General features: G+C 37.6%; 3 protein-coding genes across 5 annotated transcripts in view; 2 read left to right on the forward strand and 1 right to left on the reverse strand.

Moving 5' to 3' along the window:
• LOC111342663 (synapse-associated protein 1) overlaps positions 1-1,402 on the forward strand; it is a 7,293-nt gene extending 5,891 nt beyond the window's left edge. For all 3 annotated transcript variants that reach the window (XM_022949756.2, XM_088732019.1, XM_088732020.1), the window contains 2 exons: positions 46-98; positions 565-1,402. In XM_022949756.2, the coding sequence (XP_022805491.1) occupies positions 46-98; positions 565-645 (134 nt within the window). In that variant the 3' untranslated portion in view covers positions 646-1,402. The remainder of the gene's footprint in view (positions 1-45; positions 99-564) is intronic.
• Positions 1,403-2,596: 1,194 nt separating this feature from the next.
• On the reverse strand, positions 2,597-5,767 carry LOC111342662 (headcase protein homolog). The gene has a single exon (XM_022949755.2). The coding sequence runs from the start codon at positions 5,619-5,621 to the stop codon at positions 4,317-4,319; it is 1,305 nt and encodes a 434-aa protein (XP_022805490.2). The 5' UTR covers positions 5,622-5,767; the 3' UTR covers positions 2,597-4,316.
• A 1,945-nt stretch (positions 5,768-7,712) lies between these two features.
• Positions 7,713-19,342, forward strand: LOC111342657 (T-complex protein 1 subunit theta). Its single transcript, XM_022949751.2, has 18 exons — positions 7,713-7,871; positions 8,971-9,061; positions 10,664-10,743; positions 11,408-11,464; positions 11,898-11,972; positions 12,295-12,364; positions 13,170-13,252; positions 13,546-13,591; positions 13,747-13,808; positions 14,059-14,196; positions 14,494-14,565; positions 14,797-14,903; positions 15,632-15,698; positions 16,214-16,301; positions 16,678-16,865; positions 17,361-17,525; positions 18,172-18,291; positions 18,777-19,342. The coding sequence occupies exons 1-18, from the start codon at positions 7,815-7,817 to the stop codon at positions 18,840-18,842; spliced, it is 1,632 nt and encodes a 543-aa protein (XP_022805486.1). The 5' UTR covers positions 7,713-7,814; the 3' UTR covers positions 18,843-19,342.
• Positions 19,343-19,462: the final 120 nt, after the last annotated feature.

Below are 19,462 nucleotides of genomic sequence, written 5' to 3' on the forward strand. Positions count from 1 at the left end.
ATTTGGTCAAGAATGAGAAGTTTATTTCAGTCATGTTTTTCTCAGAAACTCAAGATGACATTCCAGAATGGGAAAAGGAGCTTCAAGCAGAGCTACAGGTGAAAACATTTCGTTGGTGAAACAAGTAGTTTATGTCAATAAATACACTGTAGTTTGAGATTGTAAGTCAGCAGTGTTTGATTTAATCTTTCCATGTTAATTCATTTGGAAGAGTTCATATATGCTTAAGTGGGTAATCATACTGCTTAAAAACTACTTTCCAGTTTGTGCTTTTGTGATTCTCAGTTACTGTCAGCAGTCTCTCCTTTTTTGCAAAGTCAGTCGCCCAAGTAAAAAAAACAATAGGTGAAAAGATAAGGTTGATATTAGCACACCACATGGAACTCTGGAAGTGAGGCACTCAAAAAGTAGGATGCATGCCACTGACTGTTTTATCCTGTCAAGAAATTATATGACAAACATCGATTAACACTACCTGTGGCTTTTACAACTTATCTCTTTTTTCTGATGTTTCCTAAAGTATCTTTTTTTGTTTTTGTTTTGTTTGTTTGTTGGTATTTGCAGGATTTTGAAGTTGTTGACAACGAAGATAGTGCTGAGTGGGAAAAAGAAATTGAAGACATGTTAGAGGAAGAAAATGTTTGAAGACACTAGTGAACTGAACCCTTACTAAGGAAAACCTGTTTTAATATGTTCACTAAAATTATATAATATCAAGCAAAGTAATTAAAACATTTCAGACAGGTGAAGGAGGAATGTGCTGGATTCTGTATAGACTAGTTATGTATTTCTTATTTAATGCAGCCATGTTATTGGGTGAGGTTTGCTCCATTTCGTACAATTTTTGCCAACTGTTACTTAAGCTTTTATTGTTTTATGTAGAAATGCAGCTACATGGAGTTGTAAATTGCATTGAGTGAGAGGATCATTTTGCATTAATGTGAATCTGAAACTTTTGTGGAATTTAAAAAAAATTATGATAATTACTGTATTTGTGGTATTCATTAGTCCTTCCAAACATTTTGCTGTATCACAAGTCTTGTTTATTGTTTTTGTTGTTACTTAGACATCTAGCACCAAACTTATGCTTTTGGCTGCCATGTCCATTCAATTCTGTGTAGCTAGCTGGTTTTCTGGTACATGGTTAGAAAACTGAAGAAAAAAGAAATTCAAGGCAGCCAAGAACTGAGAAGCTTAGGTTTTGCAATTCCTCTTACACCTTTAGTATGAACCTTAGTGCAGCTCTTCCAGTGAACTGAAATTCCCACAAATCAGTTAGCTTCTAGGGCTAAGAAACAATCAGTGTAAAAATCTGTAAGGTAAAATATTCTATATAGTAATATTCACCTCTAACATTGAAGTAAAATAAATGGTCACAAGTTTCTTTGTTTCTTTAACAGTACAGTATTGGTTTGCATTCTTTCTTTTCCTCCCAAGATCTCATTTATTTAGTAATTCCCCTCATTGTCTGCCATATAAATCTTATAATGTTTACTTAGAGAATTTGGTATTGGATCAACTAATAATCCCCCAGTTGTTATTTTTTCTTTGTTCTCATCATTTGCCTGCTTAGTATTGCATCATTCTCAGTATGTATTATTCAGTAATATTATTCCAATCCCATTTAGCCCTCAGTTAGAGGTTCCTTTTGCTGAAGATGTTTGAAGATTGAATGATCTGGAACTTGCTTTAATTTTGATTTGATAGCGAGTGTATGCTTAACCATTTACACCTTTACATCAGTTTGCATATTCTCTGTACTGTTCCCTATACATTTCCTAAGGTGCAGACAAGGAAGATTTGTTTAACAATCAAGAACTTCATTAGTTTTAGATCATTTCCTTTTTTCTCATGACCCTAATATGTGACTCGGGGGTGGTATTGTAAGGAGATATTAGGTGTTAAACAGTTGACCCTTTAACCCCCAAGAGTGATAAACATAATAATAATAATAATTATTTAATATTTATATCGTGCAAAGAATTTCTCCCAACAGGTCCACCCTGAATAAAACATAAAGGTCATGGGAATAAAGGAAATGATCACACTCAGGAAGATCAAACTCTAGAAACTCTCGATTGTTAGACAGATTCTCCTTGCAAGTATCAGGGCTTGACACTCATGGCAGCCAACTAGCCAAACTAGTAGAAATTCAGTTTTAGCCACAGGTTTTCGATTTCCACCAGCCAGTTTGGCTAGCAAACAAACTGAAACTCTTGTAACATCTAAGCTGTCACTAGCCATGGCCACTTGACTAGTAACTTGAAAAGTTAGTGTCGCACCCTGAAGTACCATAGGAAAGATATAGAGAACAGTATTCACTGAATCGAAATATGGCGTCCAATTTGAATTACCGTTGTTTTGGACTTACTAGCCTCAACTTCACGCGGAAACACAAAAGGATTATCACATGTGAGAGGCTAGTAAGTCCAGAACAAAGGCAATTCAAATTGGACACCATATTTCAATTCAGTGTATGGAGAGCTTGCATACTGATATTACAGTTTTTAAAGGGTTCATATAGAGTCCAATTTGTACTGTTTTCACAGTGATTGGTTGATTAATTAATACTCGGCCATAACACTCAAAATCAGTGTCAATGTGCGGTATGTTTTTTAATTCATGCATGAATATTTTTGAATGATCTTTACAATAATTTATAACAAATACACATATACACTTGCATATTATTTCAATTTTGCAATCTTTAACTGACAATGGGTGTCTAAGCACAATGGGACTGAAAAGTGAGTGGCTTGTGGTGCTCTTCCAAAATCCTTCAACAGTAAAAAATGACAGAGTACTGGTACATATTTAATAAAATATTACAGGAAGCAAAAGCTATCTGAGCTATGGAATTTGGATCTCTCATCACCTAGTTCAAAGGCCTCATCATTTTCATTTGGTTGTTTTATTAAGTCCCATTGAGATGAAGAAACAGACATTAATTGAGCTCACATTACTTCACTTAATTATCAAAAAGGCCCACCAGAGAGCAGTAATGAAACTGGAAAAATGAAATCTCAGATCTAAGTCAATCTATTCTTGATGAACTGTTATTGGCAGGGATCCATAAAGCCTTTAAGTGGAAAACTAAAGCTAACTTAGGGACCAAACCATTAATATTACCTTAATCTTTTAAAAAATTATTTTTAGACATAAAAAAAGTTCAATTTTAAGTCTCTTACATCAAGTCACTCTGAAATTTAAATGTAATGATTGGCTTTACAAATTACATGAGGATTTTTCAAGTAAATGTTCAAGATTTTTGGAACTTGACACCACTTTTCTTTTTCCTTTGTCTGCCAGATTGGGTGATTTCTGATAGTCATGAATTACCAGCTGATCCTTTTGGAACTTCCCTCTCACAAAAGAGCAACTGAGATTGGTGAGCAAAAACGAAAAAAAAAGCCCAGAAACAATATAATTGAAGTGGTGGTGCTTATGTGAACAAATCACTGTAGACAAACACAGATTGGACAGTGCTTTTAGCATACACCTGTACTTACAACCATGTACTCATGTCTCTCTGAACTGAAGTTGGAAGTCGTTACATGAGCTTACCTTCAACCTAGCAGGTGGTCTTTCCAACTATAGAAATTTTGCAATTTTTAACATTCGTCACATGCATTCATGCTCATTAAGTATTCTTGGAGTCTTACTTTTACCCTTGAAACCATAAAGCCTCCAATTCCAGGCTTGCAGTAAGAATGCATGTCTTATAATAAATTTGACCATGTGCTACCCTTTTCAACATTGCAGTAATTTTTTGCTAAGACTCTAATTGAAGTCCTCTGATTCACTTATAAGAAAGCAGCTTTGCTTACATTAGTTGACAGCTTAAAGCATAATCAGAAGTGATAGCTTGAAGAATAAACTGCCAGCTTCCTGACATTTGACACATTTCACCCAGGGGAAGGGAGATACAAGAAGGTTCTGCCTGCTCGTTGGAAGGCATGGTTGACTTAAGTCTGCATTGTGCTTTGTGAAAACATTTTAAAAATGCAGAAAGCATTTATGAGCAGTAATGATGGACAAGTATTTCCTCATTCCTCAGAATACAGCATCAATGAAACAAAGCAGGAATGGTATTCCATGGATCTTCTGCAATAAACTGGTGTCAAGTGCCATTTTTTTGAGTTTGAGAATTAATCATCAAACTCACATTGTTTGTTTCTTTTCTAATTTAAGGATGGGTGCTGCTTTTTTATTATTGAAGACCATAGCCACACCTAATCCATGACCACTCACAACATCAAATATTCCGGTTTGTTCGAAAAACGGTGCTTAATCGCAATAATTGTACACATTTTTTACTACCGTATTGCATCCGGAGGCTCGTAATACGAAATCGGTTTTATACAATGAAAGCCTGACACTCCACAATGGGGGCACTTCATTGCCTGTGAGTACTCCCAGAAAAATTTCTTGCCCTCGCTTAAATCTAACACAGGTTTTCCACAAGAATGACAGGCAACTCTCTGCTGACAACATGGAGATGCAGCAAATATGTCATAACAGTACATGGTACCCAGCTGATGAGAGGATCCGTCCCACTCCGTATTACAAAGTCTACACTTGACACGATTGGGAATGCCTTCCAAACAATGCAGACACACCGCAGAGAGGTACTGCGCTTTACCGTTTTGTGACACGTCCACGCAGCTCGAGTTGAGTTGTCTCGGTGTCAGGAAAAATGTTCCGTCGATAAGTGGATATCTGTCGAAAACTGGTAGCTCCCGACAACAGAGCACGCAGCTCGCAGTGCAAGTCATGCGAGACGACAAATTCGATAGGACAAAATGACGCGCTTCGTCGTTCATCTCGTCTTCCATTTTAATATGATAAGGGTTGACTTTGTGCCTTGGTAGAACGCCTTGAAACGAGCTGAAATCTGCTCTTTTCAAAAAGGTACTCAGTACGTTCGCGTGCGAAGAAAGTGTGTTCGAATGATTGCCGCCATGATTAAACGCCTCGCCGAAAAAGTGGTAAGTATTTTCATGCGAATTCGCTCTTGTTTTCTTGGTTGGAGTTTTCGGCTGCGGCGAAATCGGTGATCGCTCCGGTGGCGACTCCGATAACTGGCTACAGTTCGACGACTGAGAGCTTCTACGAGGACGACTCGACGAAACGACGTTCACCGAAGGTTTCTCATTATTCTTCTTTTTCTTCCTTTTGCCTTTTGTTTGGTGTTGTAATTGGAGTTCTCCTACTTCTTGTGGCTTCGGAGGCTCAAATTCAAGGTCCTTTCTCAAATGCCCTTTTCCGCATTGGCAAGCGCAGCACTTGTAAGCCAAGTCGTAGCCTTTCTTCGTCCATATGTTTTGCCGTCTCTGCTTTTCCGACCAGCTACGCGCTCGACCTGTTCCTCGTAAATACGCAAGAATTTCTTCCTCAAAGTCGTCAAAACACTCACTATGCATATACCCGCTTTTTTGACAAGCGTCGTTGTTGCAAATAACCCGAACAGAGGTCGGCAATTCGACTGAACTTTTTAAAGGACATCCTTTCGGCAGACAACACGCGATCAAATGTTCTCTTTCCCCATCCTCGTGGTCGGAACAAGTGTCTTCGCTCATGCTAACTCGAACTTTCTGTTTTTGCGCTTTCGAGTGAGGCATCTTGAAAGCTCAGTTCCCACCCAAAAACAATGAGATCAGTTCCCTTTATAACCAACTTCCACGTCCCCTTCTAACATGCAAAGTGTTTCCTAATGTATAGCGCAGATTAGCCCTATTTACATTGCATGTCGTGACAAGGGGTGGGGCTTGTGTGACCACCTGACACGCATCAGGTTGGCTTCTTTTGTTTATTTCAATGGGTAACAAGGTCTCCCGGATGAAGAGTCGCGCAACGAGAAAAGGGGAAGTTACACGTCACGTAATTTCATGCAAGCTTTTTGTTCAATACCAACAACTCAATAAAACCGCCGACTCTCTGCTCTCTGATTTCAAAGATCTTAATTTATCTATACTCGTAACAAAAATCAGCTTGTTATTTCAACCTCTTGCTCATCTAGTAAAAACTAGGGAAAATAAATCACCCTTGTCTTTTTGCATGATACCAGCTCAGAGATCCTGGAGCCACCTAATCAAGAAGATCCAAAAATATTTGCTAAAGCAACCGCATTTTGAAACAATGGAGTGAAGGCTTATTTTATTCCGGATGATTGCTTCAATGACTAAAGACTGGAGCTACAAGCCGAACTGTGAGCGACCACCTGTTGCATCGTTTATCTAATCGAAAAAGGCAGGTGCTTTTCTTATTTCATTTTTTTTTTCTTTTTTTCTGCTCTCACTTTATTTCATCGCCCGTTAGCCACAAAATATAGCATTGAATCACTACTGAAACAATTATGATTTCGTGGAATGTTTTTCAAACGGAAATTTGACCCTTTCTCGTTCATTTCTATTGTGTTATTTTATGTTCAAGTTATTTATTTTGATGAACATAAACATTTTCTTTTTTTCACAAGAACTCTTACAACATTTTAGGATTTTTATCGATAATCGTAGATAAGAGTTGCGAATCCATAGACTTTGAACTTCACTGTTGAGGTCGGTAGTTTATTTTTTTTAGTGAAGTTTTTAAAAATATCTTTCCTTCGAGCTAAGTGGCAGTGCCGGGGCCATCATTATTTTTTCTGTGCAATTAAAATTTCACATTGACGCGAATTAATTATTCAATACACTCGCCCATTCCTCATTTTCTGACAGCACTTAAATATCAAGCTGGTTTACATGTTTGAAAACGCCTTACCCGAGACAAAAGAAACAATTTCCACTGAAAAATAAAGGAAAACTTACTTTTAATCCAAGTTAGCCAAAGAAACGAAGAAAGACAAAATTTTTGATTAAATAATCAAAACCTCCAATTGTGATTGACAACATGACATGCCAATCTTTTCAATTTGTTGCCTGTACTTCAGGCTTTATTTCATATATCTGTAGATGCAAATTTTTGTAATTACGAATTTTACATCATTATTTCTCGCGATAAACGAAGTCGAAGAAAATTATTTGAAACATTTATTGATTATGCAGTGTCTGGTCGAGGCTTCACCTACCGCGCCAGGGAGACAAAATTTTGTTTTTCCGTACTCATGGTCGCTTTATTAGCAAATTTCCTAAAGAGAAAAAAAAAACTCACTATGTGCCACTTCTTTTCTGACAAACGCTCAGAATGGCAATTTTCACCCATATGACTAGGTTATCTTGAGACAGTTATACCGGTTAACTGCATTAAGAATGATTTCGTAACCCTCCAGTTAATTATTATAAACCGTTGCAGTTAAATCTATGAGTGTAAAACAGGGCTCTTAATTGTTTACGAGAGGCTTTACGTAAAGCAAGTGAAAGATGAAAATTGTCTCATTTACTCTTGTTGTCAGTTGCGATCAAACTGCTCATTTGCGTGCTTGGCAAAGCGCCGTAAGTCGAGAATATTCATACTTTCAATAATAATTAACGCATTAAAGCGCCCATTTTTTTTGGAAATTTCGACTGTAAGGGTTTTACCTCTGTGGGAACATTATACAACAACACAAAGAATGAACGAGATGGAACAAGCAAGGGGATGCCAGATAAGTCTTCAAAGTTGTGAGGCCAAGATTCCTAAAAATCACGGTTTTTCATTCTGATTTTTTTTCTTTTTCAGCTGACGGTCATACAAAGTTTACAGGAAAATGCGAAAGATATTCCAGCCAAGAGTAGGAGAAGGGTCGCCTGGATAGTCTTTTTGGAAGCGAGGGCCTGGCACTATTAGTACCCAGGATTCTTTTCGCACCACGAAGAGGGGAAGAAAAAACTTACAACATGGCGCTCCCAGTACCGAAAACTATGTTCCAACACATGCTCAAGGAAGGAGCAAAGGTATATCTTGTAGTATGATAACTAACACCAAAGATGATTTTCACTACTACATCTACGTTGCAGTATTTTTGGTTAAAATGTACAATTTATGAGTAATCTTCACCCAACTGAATAGCTGAGCCGATAGCCACGTGCCTCGGATTTGTCAAAATTTTGTCTTCGTAGGAATTATACTATTTTCTTGAAACGCTTTTGAGTCATAAAATTTTTTGCTTCTTTGTACGAGTCTTTGACTTAGTTTTTGCAAATCATTGAGTTAAATTGGAGGTTCTATATATACCCGATAGACTGATGTCGCGAATGATTTCTTAGCAAGAAAGACATGTACATGATGTACAAGTAAAGCTCTCCTCTTACAGGAATCATAGGGTTACTAAGGCTTCTGTCCGGAAAACCGAGGCTTCCAGCTATAAAAATCTCTCCCAATCTTAAAGTTTTACTAGAAACCCAAAGAAATAAAGTTTGTTGCCCATATTTCCATGTTATCCAAATTGGTTAGAGTACAGTACGTAGTTCAAGGGAAATGTAGGTCTAAATGGCCATCCTTTTCCTTGCAGGTAATGTGGTTAATAGAATAACTGGTTAGCTTAAATGAGTTTGTAAACTGAAGAAAAGTTTATGGTAGTTACAGCTATGTTCTTTAATCCCAAGTTCTGATAATTATCCTTGTATATTGGATAGGGGAGGGTAGGTGGGGGCAGATTTACACTTAAGTGTGCCATGCACATGTGGAGACTGTTAAACAACATATCCTTACATTGTGAGGGAAATTGACAGCTTTGAAAGGCTTTATGCTGAATTTATTATAGGATTTAAGTGGGACATGATAACTTCCAGAAAAAAAATGGTATTTATCGCATTTTATGCTTACTGCAATGTAACTCTTGCAACACACACACACACATTACAATAGGTGTTACACGTGAGATATGTTTTGTTCAAATTTTATTGCAACAAGTTGCTAGATTGGTTGTAGTAGCAATTTATTATCTGTATTTGTTTTGAATGAATTGTTAATGAGAGAGGGTTTGCTTAAATAGTGCATGAAAATATATTTATCTCTATATCCTTGCTAAAAATGTTTGAAATAAATGTTCAGCATTATTCAGGTCTTGATGAAGCTGTTTTCAGAAACATTACCGCTTGCCGCCAGTTTACGCAGATAACAAGATCGTCATTAGGACCTAATGGTAGGAGTGATCTGTTTGATAGCTTAGAATGGTTATTGATGAGACAGAAGTTAATACTCTATTGCCCTATAATTTTAAGTAGGCAGTCAGTGAAAATTCAGAGCATTTGCACTAAGTACATTATGGAAACAGTGATAATACTACTTGTGCTTATATGAGTACCTTGCTTCAGATGCCAAACATTATTTTGGTTAAGTTAGTTTGTTAAGTTTTCAACTCCAGTTATTACATTCCTAGTGTTCTGATTGGTTCACTCAGTTCTAGATATCAGCTTAATACTCTGAGTCACGTAAAGTGGAAATGCATTGTGCCAGCTGTTCTGGTGTTGAGAAACAGGCTCCAAATTTCCAAACCTTCAGGACTTCATGAAATTTAATAAAACAATTATTCAATTTGGGCTTGTTGGCTACTTACCATGTCATATCCAATTTGCATGCTCATGGAATAATTGTTAATTATTAAAAACTGGATCATTGAATAATGCAATTCAAGACTTTTTATTGGCTTAGCCATTAGGTTATATGAGCCAATATACCATAATCCAATATCTGTACATTGTAACATCCAGTTTCTTCTTACAAAATAAAGTAGAGAAGGTTAATTTTGTCTAATATTTTGGGGGCGTTTTTTTTTAATAAAACAATTATTCCACTCACACTTGTTGGATATAAGATGATTATAGCCAACTCGGTGCTATGCGCCTCGTTGGCTATCTATAATCTCATATCCAATGCGCGCTCATGGAATAATTGTTAAATATAAGGTAGGTGAGTAGTAGATGGTGATCATTCCCTTAATTTCAATGACCCTCATGTATCATTCAGGGTGACATTGATAGGAGAGGTTAGACGTTGATGGGAGAGGTTAGTCGTTGATGGGAGAGGTTAGTCGTTGGTGGGAGAGGTTTGGGAGAGGTTAGTCGTTGATGGGAGAGGTTAGTCGTTGGTCATTCTTCAGGGTTAAAAGGGTGGATGATAAATCTTAATCTAAATATCGTTATGTCGGCAAAATCGTTTAGGACATCACGCTAACTCTAAGATAATAATAAGTGAAGCTATACTAAATATACAACACAATTAAAAACTATTGAAAATTATTAAAAACTATTTAAAACTACCGATAAATAAATTTAAGTTAGTTTGCTTTTAAAAATACGGAGGGATTGGCTGGAAACAGTTTCTTTTGGAAGTTTGTTCCATTCAGTTATTGTCCTGGGGAAAAAAGAAGATCTAAAAATATCTTTGTCCTTTCGGTACAATAAATTTAAAATCATGGCTTCCTCGGGTTCTCCTTTCTTTGTTTGTTATCAAATAATCCCCCCAATCCCCATCTAGGAGGCCGTGGCACATCTTGTACATAGTGGAGAGCCTTGCATGTCTTCTCATTGTTTCAAGTGCGTCCCACTGTAGGTCTTGCAGCATTTCCGTCATGTTTGTTCTGTTGTTGTCCAGTGACAAAGCGGGCTGCTTTCCGCTGTACCCTTTCTAGAGCGGCTCTATCTTTCTGGTAATGTGGGTCCCATGCGCTACAGGTTATCTCATTATGTTCTCTCAGTTTTTAGGTTGATTACTAATAGAAATCTTTCCATGATTTTCTTCCAAGGTATGAATAAAATGGTTGTGAATCATTTGGAAAAACTATTTGTCACAAATGATGCTGCTACAATAATAAAAGAACTGGAGGTAATGTATGAAAGAGTGATCAAAATTAAAGATTTTGGGTTAGCACTTCTGGATCAGGGCCTTATTGAACAAACAAACAAACAAACAAACATTTTAAGTGAACATGGAAACATTGAAAATGTCAACCATCAGGTTCCGGACTAGAGCGGAACACTATAACAAGATAGGGACCTGGACTCTACATATGATTTGCCCGATAGGGGCCCGGTGCAAGCCATTCGTACCACGTTGTTATTGTTACATGTTCTTGTCATTCTGTAGCGAAAATGCTCGTCTCTATTAAAAGAACGTCTCGGTGAAATGGATGAATTCCTATCTACAGACCATGGCTCAAGATTCCAGTGGATATGGGCACCACTGGGACTAATATTTTTTGACTGGGGACCAAAAATTTCTGGTGAAGTGGCCACCTTGTGAACTAGATTTTATATTTGTTTTGAATGAATGGTTAATTGAGTCAAGTTTTTATTGTCTAGTTTCACTTCTGATCTTGAGAACAAAGTGAAAACTCACATCAAGAAGGTCTGTTGATATCAAACACTTCAGTTTATGTTTTGATACACATTCTGGGTTGGCAAACACAAAGAACATTTAAATGCAGTCCTGATATCACCCCTGTAATGAGTGCAGTCCTACATTTTTTATCGGTTTTATTATGCTCCAGGTTCAACATCCAGCAGCAAAGATGTTAGTTCTAGCTTCACAGATGCAAGAGCAGGAGGTAAAAATAATTTTTTAGCAATTTTTTTTTTTTTGCACAGTTTTCAAATAGAAAACCATGGAGTGCTAAAATTTAATAAATTTTAACAAGAGTCCTTTTTTGCCAAGGGCTTGAAGTGCAGTTGTTTTACTTTACTGCTGTCATTGCTGTGATGTACATGAAAATGGTTCTCTAGGTATATGCTCATGGACATACAGTACAGCCCTAGGTCACTCACTTCCTTTGTGGGTATATTTACAGTGGGGTTGTAAAAGATGTAGTAGTTTATGGACTGCCTCTCAAATCTCTAGTTATTTGGCAACAAGCTTGTTGTTTTATGATAATAAAGAGGGGGGGGGTGCATTGTAACATAACTTCCAGATTGTCTGTGATTTTGGCCAAATTACTATGAAAACTGGTTATTTCTGTTTTTGTTCCATGTCTGTATGTGTAGGTTGGAGATGGAACAAACTTTGTTTTAGTTTTTGCTGGTGCTCTGCTTGATGCTGCAGAAGAGCTCCTGAGAATGGTAATGATTTTAATAAATTTGTGAGGTTAAATAGTTACTTGTGGGACACGAAGGTTGGAAAATCTGTATCTGCTTAAGGGACACTTTCATTCGCTAAATTCGCTCATTAAGTCACTTAATGTTTTGAGAAGTAGACATTCAAACCCTTAGGGGTCACTAATTTTTGCGGACAACAGCAAGTCCTACAGTACTTTTGCAACAGCTAATTTAGCAGTACATCCTTTATCACTGTATTTTGATGTACTTCAATATTCTGAAAATTGCCAAATTTGATCGTTAAAGTTGAGTATCACATGGTTCAAATTTGTTCTGGTCTCTGCAGGGTCTCTCTCCTCCTGAGGTGATTGAAGGCTATGAAAAGGCTTGTAAGAAGGCTTTGGAGATATTACCAGGTATTAATAATTTTAGAGGTATTAGTTATGCCCTTAGTTCTTTCTTCCTGGAGCAAAGGCCCTCAACAATTTCCCCTCTCCACCCTGTCTTGTCTTGTCTTGTCTTGTCTTCTCTTGTCTTTGGCTAGCCTTTCTAGTGTGGTCCAAGGAGGGGAATTTGCTTGACAGTCAAAAGCCTCTTTTGTTGGTGATCATTTCCTTTATTCTCCTGACCTTAATGTGTGATTCAGGGGTGCTATTGTAAGGAGAAATGAAATGCTTATCACTCTTAGGATTCAAAGTGTCAAAATGTGCTTTTCAGGGTAGAATACATTTCCTAATGGGGAAAGCTTCATTGACTTTTGAAGTTAGCATAAGAGCTTTGCCAAACAGGCAAAAGCTTTTGTCAAAACTCTTGCAAAAAGCGAAGAAAGGGTCATTACACAATATATGACATTGTAAGCTCCATCCTCTCTTCTTACCATGTTCATGTAACTATGAAAAATTGATCCACTCACTGTGTACTGTTATCTAATTTTTGAACAAATTAACAAGATCTTTTTGCCATTTTCTTGCACCATAGTAGTACTTAGTTAGGTTATGGTTCAACTGTTTTGATTTACTTGTTTTTGAATCAGTTTTATCTTTTTTTTTTTATCATTTCCCTGCCTCTTGTTCCTGATTTTAAACTGAAAGCTAGAAAAATAAAGATGTAACTGGTTTGAAAAATTCCTTACAAATAATTTTATGTTAAGACTCTAACTGGTACAAGATATATATTTGTGAATAAACTAACAGAAGGTTTGTGATGAATTGTATTCTCTAGAACTGAGCTGCTCAGGTTTATCTGATGTGAGGGATAAAGAAGAAGTTGCCAAAGCTCTTAAAACTGCTGTGGGAAGTAAACAGGTATTTGGTGGTAAAAAAAAATTACCAAAACTACCCTGCTTGCTGGGGTCTAGATTGGGGACACTTCAAACCACTCAAACAAAGCTGATTATCAGCAGTGTGTGGCCGCCTGTAAGACCTCTTACTGCTTTCTGTTTGGGCTCTCGTGTTCTGGGCGCAGCTGCCCGAATAGATCACTTGCAGTCATCATTCTATTAAAAAAAGTTATAGAAATGCTGGGATTAATGGATGCTTTTTTATTTATTAAATGTTGCTGGATATTCTTGACTCTTGCCATCTCTCTCTTTCCTCAGTATGGGAATGAGGACTTCTTGGCAAAAATTATCACAGATGCCTGTGGTGAGTGAATGTTAATCAGTATCTTGGTATTTAACTCTTGCAGCTCAACACAAATTTCATGTACTTGTTAAAGCCATGACCAGTGCTAAACACACTAACATGTGTGTATCTTGAGCTTAATTGTTTATTTCTGATTATCTTTTTTTTTCTTCCAGTCTCTGTATTACCAGAGAAAGCTCCTTTTAATGTGGATAATATTAGAGTTGCCAAAATTTTGGTGAGTTTTTTTTGTCTTGTGGATGTTCTATGATCCTGTCAAGTTAGACACTTGCAATGTTTTTTTTCTTTTTTTGAAGTAACTTGTTCCCCTATAATAGATAGAAAACTGTTTGATGCAAACCGTAAAATTAACTTGCCTCCGTATAAATTATTTTAATTGAATTTTACAAGCTTTACAAATATAATCAGGTTCCCAAAAGCTTCAGTACTCAACAAACCATATACTTGTCACATTTTGTCTCCTATAGGGTTCAGGTCTCCATAATTCAGAAATTGTTCAAGGAATGGTGTTCAAACGTGAGGTTGAGGGCGATATTAATGCACTTCAGAATGCTAAAATTGTAGCCTTTTCTTGTCCATTGGATGCTATGACAACAGAAACAAAGGTAAGTTGAGTGTGCTTAGTGATCTGACTTGCATGTAAGTTATAGTCTGGGATGAGGAAAAGAGTTGCTTGATGAAAATGTAAACTTCAGTGGATAAAGACAGAGGCAAAAAAACTTAATATAAACCCAATGGTCCGTGTTTTACTTTGTTTTCACTATATTCCCAAGCATGATATGGCCTGGCATCAGCATGTATTATAATTTTTGTGAAAATAAGCTCTTTTTTTAATTTTAATGATGTTACAGTACTTTATAATTTATTTAGTCGTACGCAATTAGTTGTATTATGTGTTTCAGGGTACAGTTCTCATCAGAAATGCAGAGGAACTGAAGAGCTTCAGCAAAGGAGAGGAAGAACAACTAGAGAAGGTCAGCTAGCTCTCTTGAATTTGTTATAAACATCTCTAGTCAAACCTGTAAAGAAGTTAGTTTCCCATTGGGAAAGACAATTAGTGAACTCTTCAGCTAACACTTTAGGACCTCTACTTCAAACCTGATGCTATTTAAGGGATTTCATACAACAAAAATATTAGCAATTTAGTGTTTAGCAGTCTGCAGTGTTCCTCACTTTATCTTATAAAATTGTTTCTTTGATTTCAGCAACTCAAGTCCATTGTTGATACCGGTGTTAACTGCATTGTATCTGGAGGAAAAGTGGCTGAGATGGCCCTTCACTTTTGTAACAAGTTCAACATTCTAGTAGTTAGGTGAGTTTACCTTTTCCATGATATTTTATTGTTTGTTAATAGGTATTCTATCATTTTGTTTATCAGTCGTTTTTAAGGACTTATAGAGGCTGTATAGATATGTATAATTGTTATTTTAATAATTATTTTTGTAATATAAAACAAAATGTTCGTAAGTAGGAACAATTTCGTAGGGTCATTTCTTAAAGAGGGGACATTGGGGTTTGTGGTTTTGCGGTTTTGGCTAATTTTTAGATTGGTTTTTCGGTTTTTGCGCCAGAAAACTTCGGTTTTTCAGTTTTGTTGTTCATTAATGTTGCGGAAAAAATTTTGACGGGCACTTAGATTTGGTATCTGATGTGCTTTTTCGGTTTTTCATATTGGGGTTCCGGTTTCTCTTTGATCTGAGCAGCAGCTATATGCCTCTGCTGATCTCGAATAGCAGCGAAACCTATGTTGCGCTCCACTTGTAAAAAAAAAAGCAGTAGCAGGTCGATTAGGATTTTGACAACTGAGATGCATAAATTTATCGGTTTAGACGGTTTTGCATGCGGTTTTCGGTTTTGATCGAATTTTTTTGCGGTTTCTAATAGACCCCAATGCCCCCCCTCCTTAAACAATATAGTCATACTGACTTGAGTTTCTAAAACTCGTGTTGAATTGAAATTTCTTCGTCCAAGATGCCTGTGTGACAAACTTTAGATGGCTAGAAATCAGTTTAACGTCATTTTTTAATTGCTTTGTTCCAGGTTAACTTCAAAGTTTGACTTGAGAAGACTTTGTCGATCTGTTGGTGCAACGATACTTCCAAAGTTTGTGAGTATCTGATTTCTGCAGTTTGACCATTGATATACCTTTCAGTTGAACTCCAATTAATGGAAGATGTCTTTTTTTTTTGTTTGAGCATTTAAACCAGGGGGGGGGGGGGGGTAATCTTGCATCTAGTGTATGCCAGTTGGCCATCTGCATCAGGTAAGAATGTCATCCAGCATGGACATCACCCCGAACAACTTGGATACAGTTCTAAAGCAATCACTGATAATATTTCCAACGGAAAGTTTTACTCTTTTCCGAAAACCTACCAAAGGATAACCGACGCCTAACCGAAAGTTGACCGACAGCTGGCCCATGCTTGGGTTAAACTCTGTCTGCTAACAGTAGGCCGACAAATGGCGGGCAGTCGGTCGATAGATAACCAATAGTCATCTCTGAGAAACTGTTTTTCACTTCTTCCAGAATAAATTTTTAGCCAAGTCGGTACTTGAATGAAAAGGTTTGAAATCTATCATTTTAACTTTGTTTATTTAAGTGTTTACTCTATTTCCCCTTAGACTACCCCAACGTCAGAGGAGATCGGTTACTGCGACGAAATCAAGGTGTCAGAGATAGGTGGTACCTCTGTCACGATCTTCAAACAAGGTAAAGTGTAATGGGCGTGGTGAGCTGATTGAGAAGTTATTTAGGTTTTAAGTACCAGTCCAACAATTCTCGGTTCACTTTCTTCAAAACTCTTGCAGCTAAAATCAGCGCGATATCCTAATACGATCTTTTAACCCTTACCGCTTGCTCCATTAGTATGCACACTCTCGCTTCTGTTCTATATACAGTTCCTAAGGTACTGACAACAAGAATGTGTTAAACAATCAAGGGCTTAGTTGTTGACCATGTCCTTTATTATCGTGAGCTATATGTTTGATCCAAGGGTGACATTGAAGGAAAAATAAGATGCGAGGAGGTCAAAAGGATAAATTTTTTTTTTTTTTTTTTTCACTTTATTTATTTGGTGCTGCATTAGAACGCGAAGAGACAGCTGTGTCTACTGTAGTTATTCGCGGTTCAACTGAAAACATCATGGATGACATTGAGCGGGCTGTTGACGATGGTGTGAACACATTCAAAGCACTCACTCGGGATGATCGCTTTGTACCTGGAGCTGGTGCTACTGAAATAGAACTCGCTAAACAGATATCCAGCTTTGGAGAGGTATGTTGAGAACGAAGGCAAAGTGTCCTCCAAGTGTATGCATTTTATTTTCTCGCGTGTTTTTTGAAAAAGATAGTGTAAAGTTGTCGGTCTTTTTCGTCGATTCAACGGTTTCTGGTTTACGTGTAAAAACTAAATTTTGGAACCAAAATAAACTTTCTGGCATAGGCGCCAAAAAATGTTGATTTATTAAATGTTAGTAACTGGCAGTTTAACTTACTTCTTCGTTGTTCTCGCTTTACTCATTTTGTTTTTGATACAGGTAGATAAACATTGTTTGTCTGTCTGTTGGTCTATCTGTCCGCGTCTGTCTGTGTGTCTGTCTGGCTCTCTATCTGTCTGACTGTATGAGTCAGTCTGTCTGTCTGTCTTAGATCTACCGTAAGATCACCAGAAAAGGAAGACCGCCATCTTAAGATGTAGGTGAAGAAAAGTACTTGTACCGCGGTAATTTTTGGCTTCTTTTGTTCACTGCACTTAATTATTTTCACACAGACCTGTGCAGGCCTAGAGCAGTACGCCATTAAAAGATTTGCCGAATCGTTGGAGATCATTCCGAGGACCCTCGCCGAAAATGCCGGGGTCAAAGCCACGGAGGTGATTTCCAAACTGTACGCAGCCCATCAGGCTGGGGACAAGAATGCGGGATTTGATAACGAGGTACGGTTATCGCCCTGGTTTCTGGTCCAGAAGGTCTGGGTTCGAGACTAGAGCCCTGTTTCTCGAAAGTCCCGGTAACTTAACGGGCCTTTAAAGCTGTTCTGTTTTCATTCAAGATTGGGGATTTCAAAATTTTTGAAAATGATACAATAAAACTATCAGCTAAAGAAACAAAAATAGTACTGGTTTGGGTGCCAGAACTTGTTTTCCTATTCTTTATATTTTGATTTTAAAACAGCTTCGGCCCTAGGCCCTATATCGGTATCCACATCCTCCTTGTGGAACAACTGAATCAGAGATTGTTAAGTTGGCGATCATTTCGTTTATTCTTATGAACTTAATTAATGATCAAGTGGTATTGCTGTAAGGAGAAATTAGATGCTGGTCACTCTTGGGAGTTTAAAGGCTTAAGGATGAAGGAGTTTAATATAGGCTGCAAATGACGATTGTGAAACATTCAGACTCAATTTTTTTGAGCTGTGCAAACTGTGGTGTGGGTAGTTGATATCTTTCGGGAGTCGGAAAGCCCTTCATTTATTGCTGGCACATTCTACTCTTGTTCGACACAATGCTTTTGCTTTGGGTGTTACTTGTTTTCCATATGCCTATTATTTGTTGTTCATTCATCGGTATCGTTTTTCTTCAGAGTGGAGGTGCGGCAATTAAAGATGCAGTGAAAGCCGGAATTCTCGACTTGTATCTTGTGAAGTATTGGGCCCTTAAGTTTGCCACAGATGCAGCCGTGACAGTGCTTAGAGTTGACCAGGTATCAAACACATCACGTTATACTCTTTGCATCCTGTGTACTCACGTTTAGTGGTCCTAAACATATTTATACCCATAGTAGCGTAACAAGAAGGGATTGAAGTAAAACCAGGCAACCTCCTTTGTTAGACAATGAGAAGTTGAGCGAACCCTAACTCATGTATTTCGTCATCATCTGATCGCCTAGAGGGCATGTCGATCGAGCCGAAGAGATATCTTAGTGATACATGTAAACTTCAACTCGTCATAACGCGATTTGTAAGGATGGTTTTGGTGACTAACCATGATCTTCAGACGAAGACTGAAGACTGAACCCCAGAAAATGTGGAAATCTACCCAATTAAAACGCCAAATGGCGGACTCGCTATAAATCCAGTAGGCTTAGTTGGCGCATATAAACGATAAAATCCTATTCGAAATAATTCATCCTATTACTGCGTTTGTTATTTATTATTTTATTCGTCTTTTTTTTTTTTTTTAAACCAGATAATTATGTCAAAACCAGCCGGAGGACCGAAACCAAAAGATAACCCTAACTGGGATGAAGACTAACCTCAGAAAAAGACATTTATCACGAATGAAGAATTATCCATAGCCAGCGATCTAACCTAGAGATGACCGTCGATGATTTCTTTGTTTCCTCCATTTTATTGTCGATCCCGCCATATTCTTGTTTCTGTTCAGCTGTAAACCGGTCCTAGGCCGTCACCGAAGTAGGTCACGGGTAGAATCAACCGCGCGGTCGAGAGTAAGGTACCATCGTGTTCCGCAAAATCCATACTTTGGGAAGACTCACGCTCTTACCGCAATTATTCCTGCCCTTTTTTCGGTTTTCATTGCGCGCTGTATGTTAGAGTGGAAGAGTGCACAACTTGTAAGGAAGAGTTACTCGACTTCTTTGAATCCAGGTCCAAGTGTCTTTGTGAATGTTAAGTTAATCCTTAAACACAGAGTCGAGAAACGGAGCGGCATCACCCTGGCTTTAGCCTAAAATGAGGCTTTGTTCTCCAACAGAAAAAAGATAATACACCAATAAATACAGTGTGAACCAGTGTGTTGAGTGAGGACTTCGATTACAATTGCGTTTGAGAATTACGACATCAATCGAAAGACTCTTTTACATATTAAGTACTTAGTGACTGGGAGCTAGACGGGGTAAAAATGAGGCATGG

Source organism: Stylophora pistillata, chromosome 8, assembly GCF_964205215.1.
Source record: "Stylophora pistillata chromosome 8, jaStyPist1.2, whole genome shotgun sequence".
Taxonomy (NCBI): domain Eukaryota; kingdom Metazoa; phylum Cnidaria; class Anthozoa; order Scleractinia; family Pocilloporidae; genus Stylophora; species Stylophora pistillata.

Bases quoted from the DNA above. Each gene is read 5' to 3' on its own strand.
- LOC111342662 (XM_022949755.2), bottom strand. From the start codon at position 5,621: ATGCCTCACTCGAAAGCGCAAAAACAGAAAGTTCGAGTTAGCATGAGC.
- LOC111342657 (XM_022949751.2), top strand. From the start codon at position 7,815: ATGGCGCTCCCAGTACCGAAAACTATGTTCCAACACATGCTCAAGGAA. The intron at 11,973-12,294 runs GTAATGATTTTA...TGGTCTCTGCAG, and splicing joins CAGAAGAGCTCCTGAGAATG to GGTCTCTCTCCTCCTGAGGT. The intron at 13,253-13,545 runs GTATTTGGTGGT...CTCTTTCCTCAG, and splicing joins CTGCTGTGGGAAGTAAACAG to TATGGGAATGAGGACTTCTT.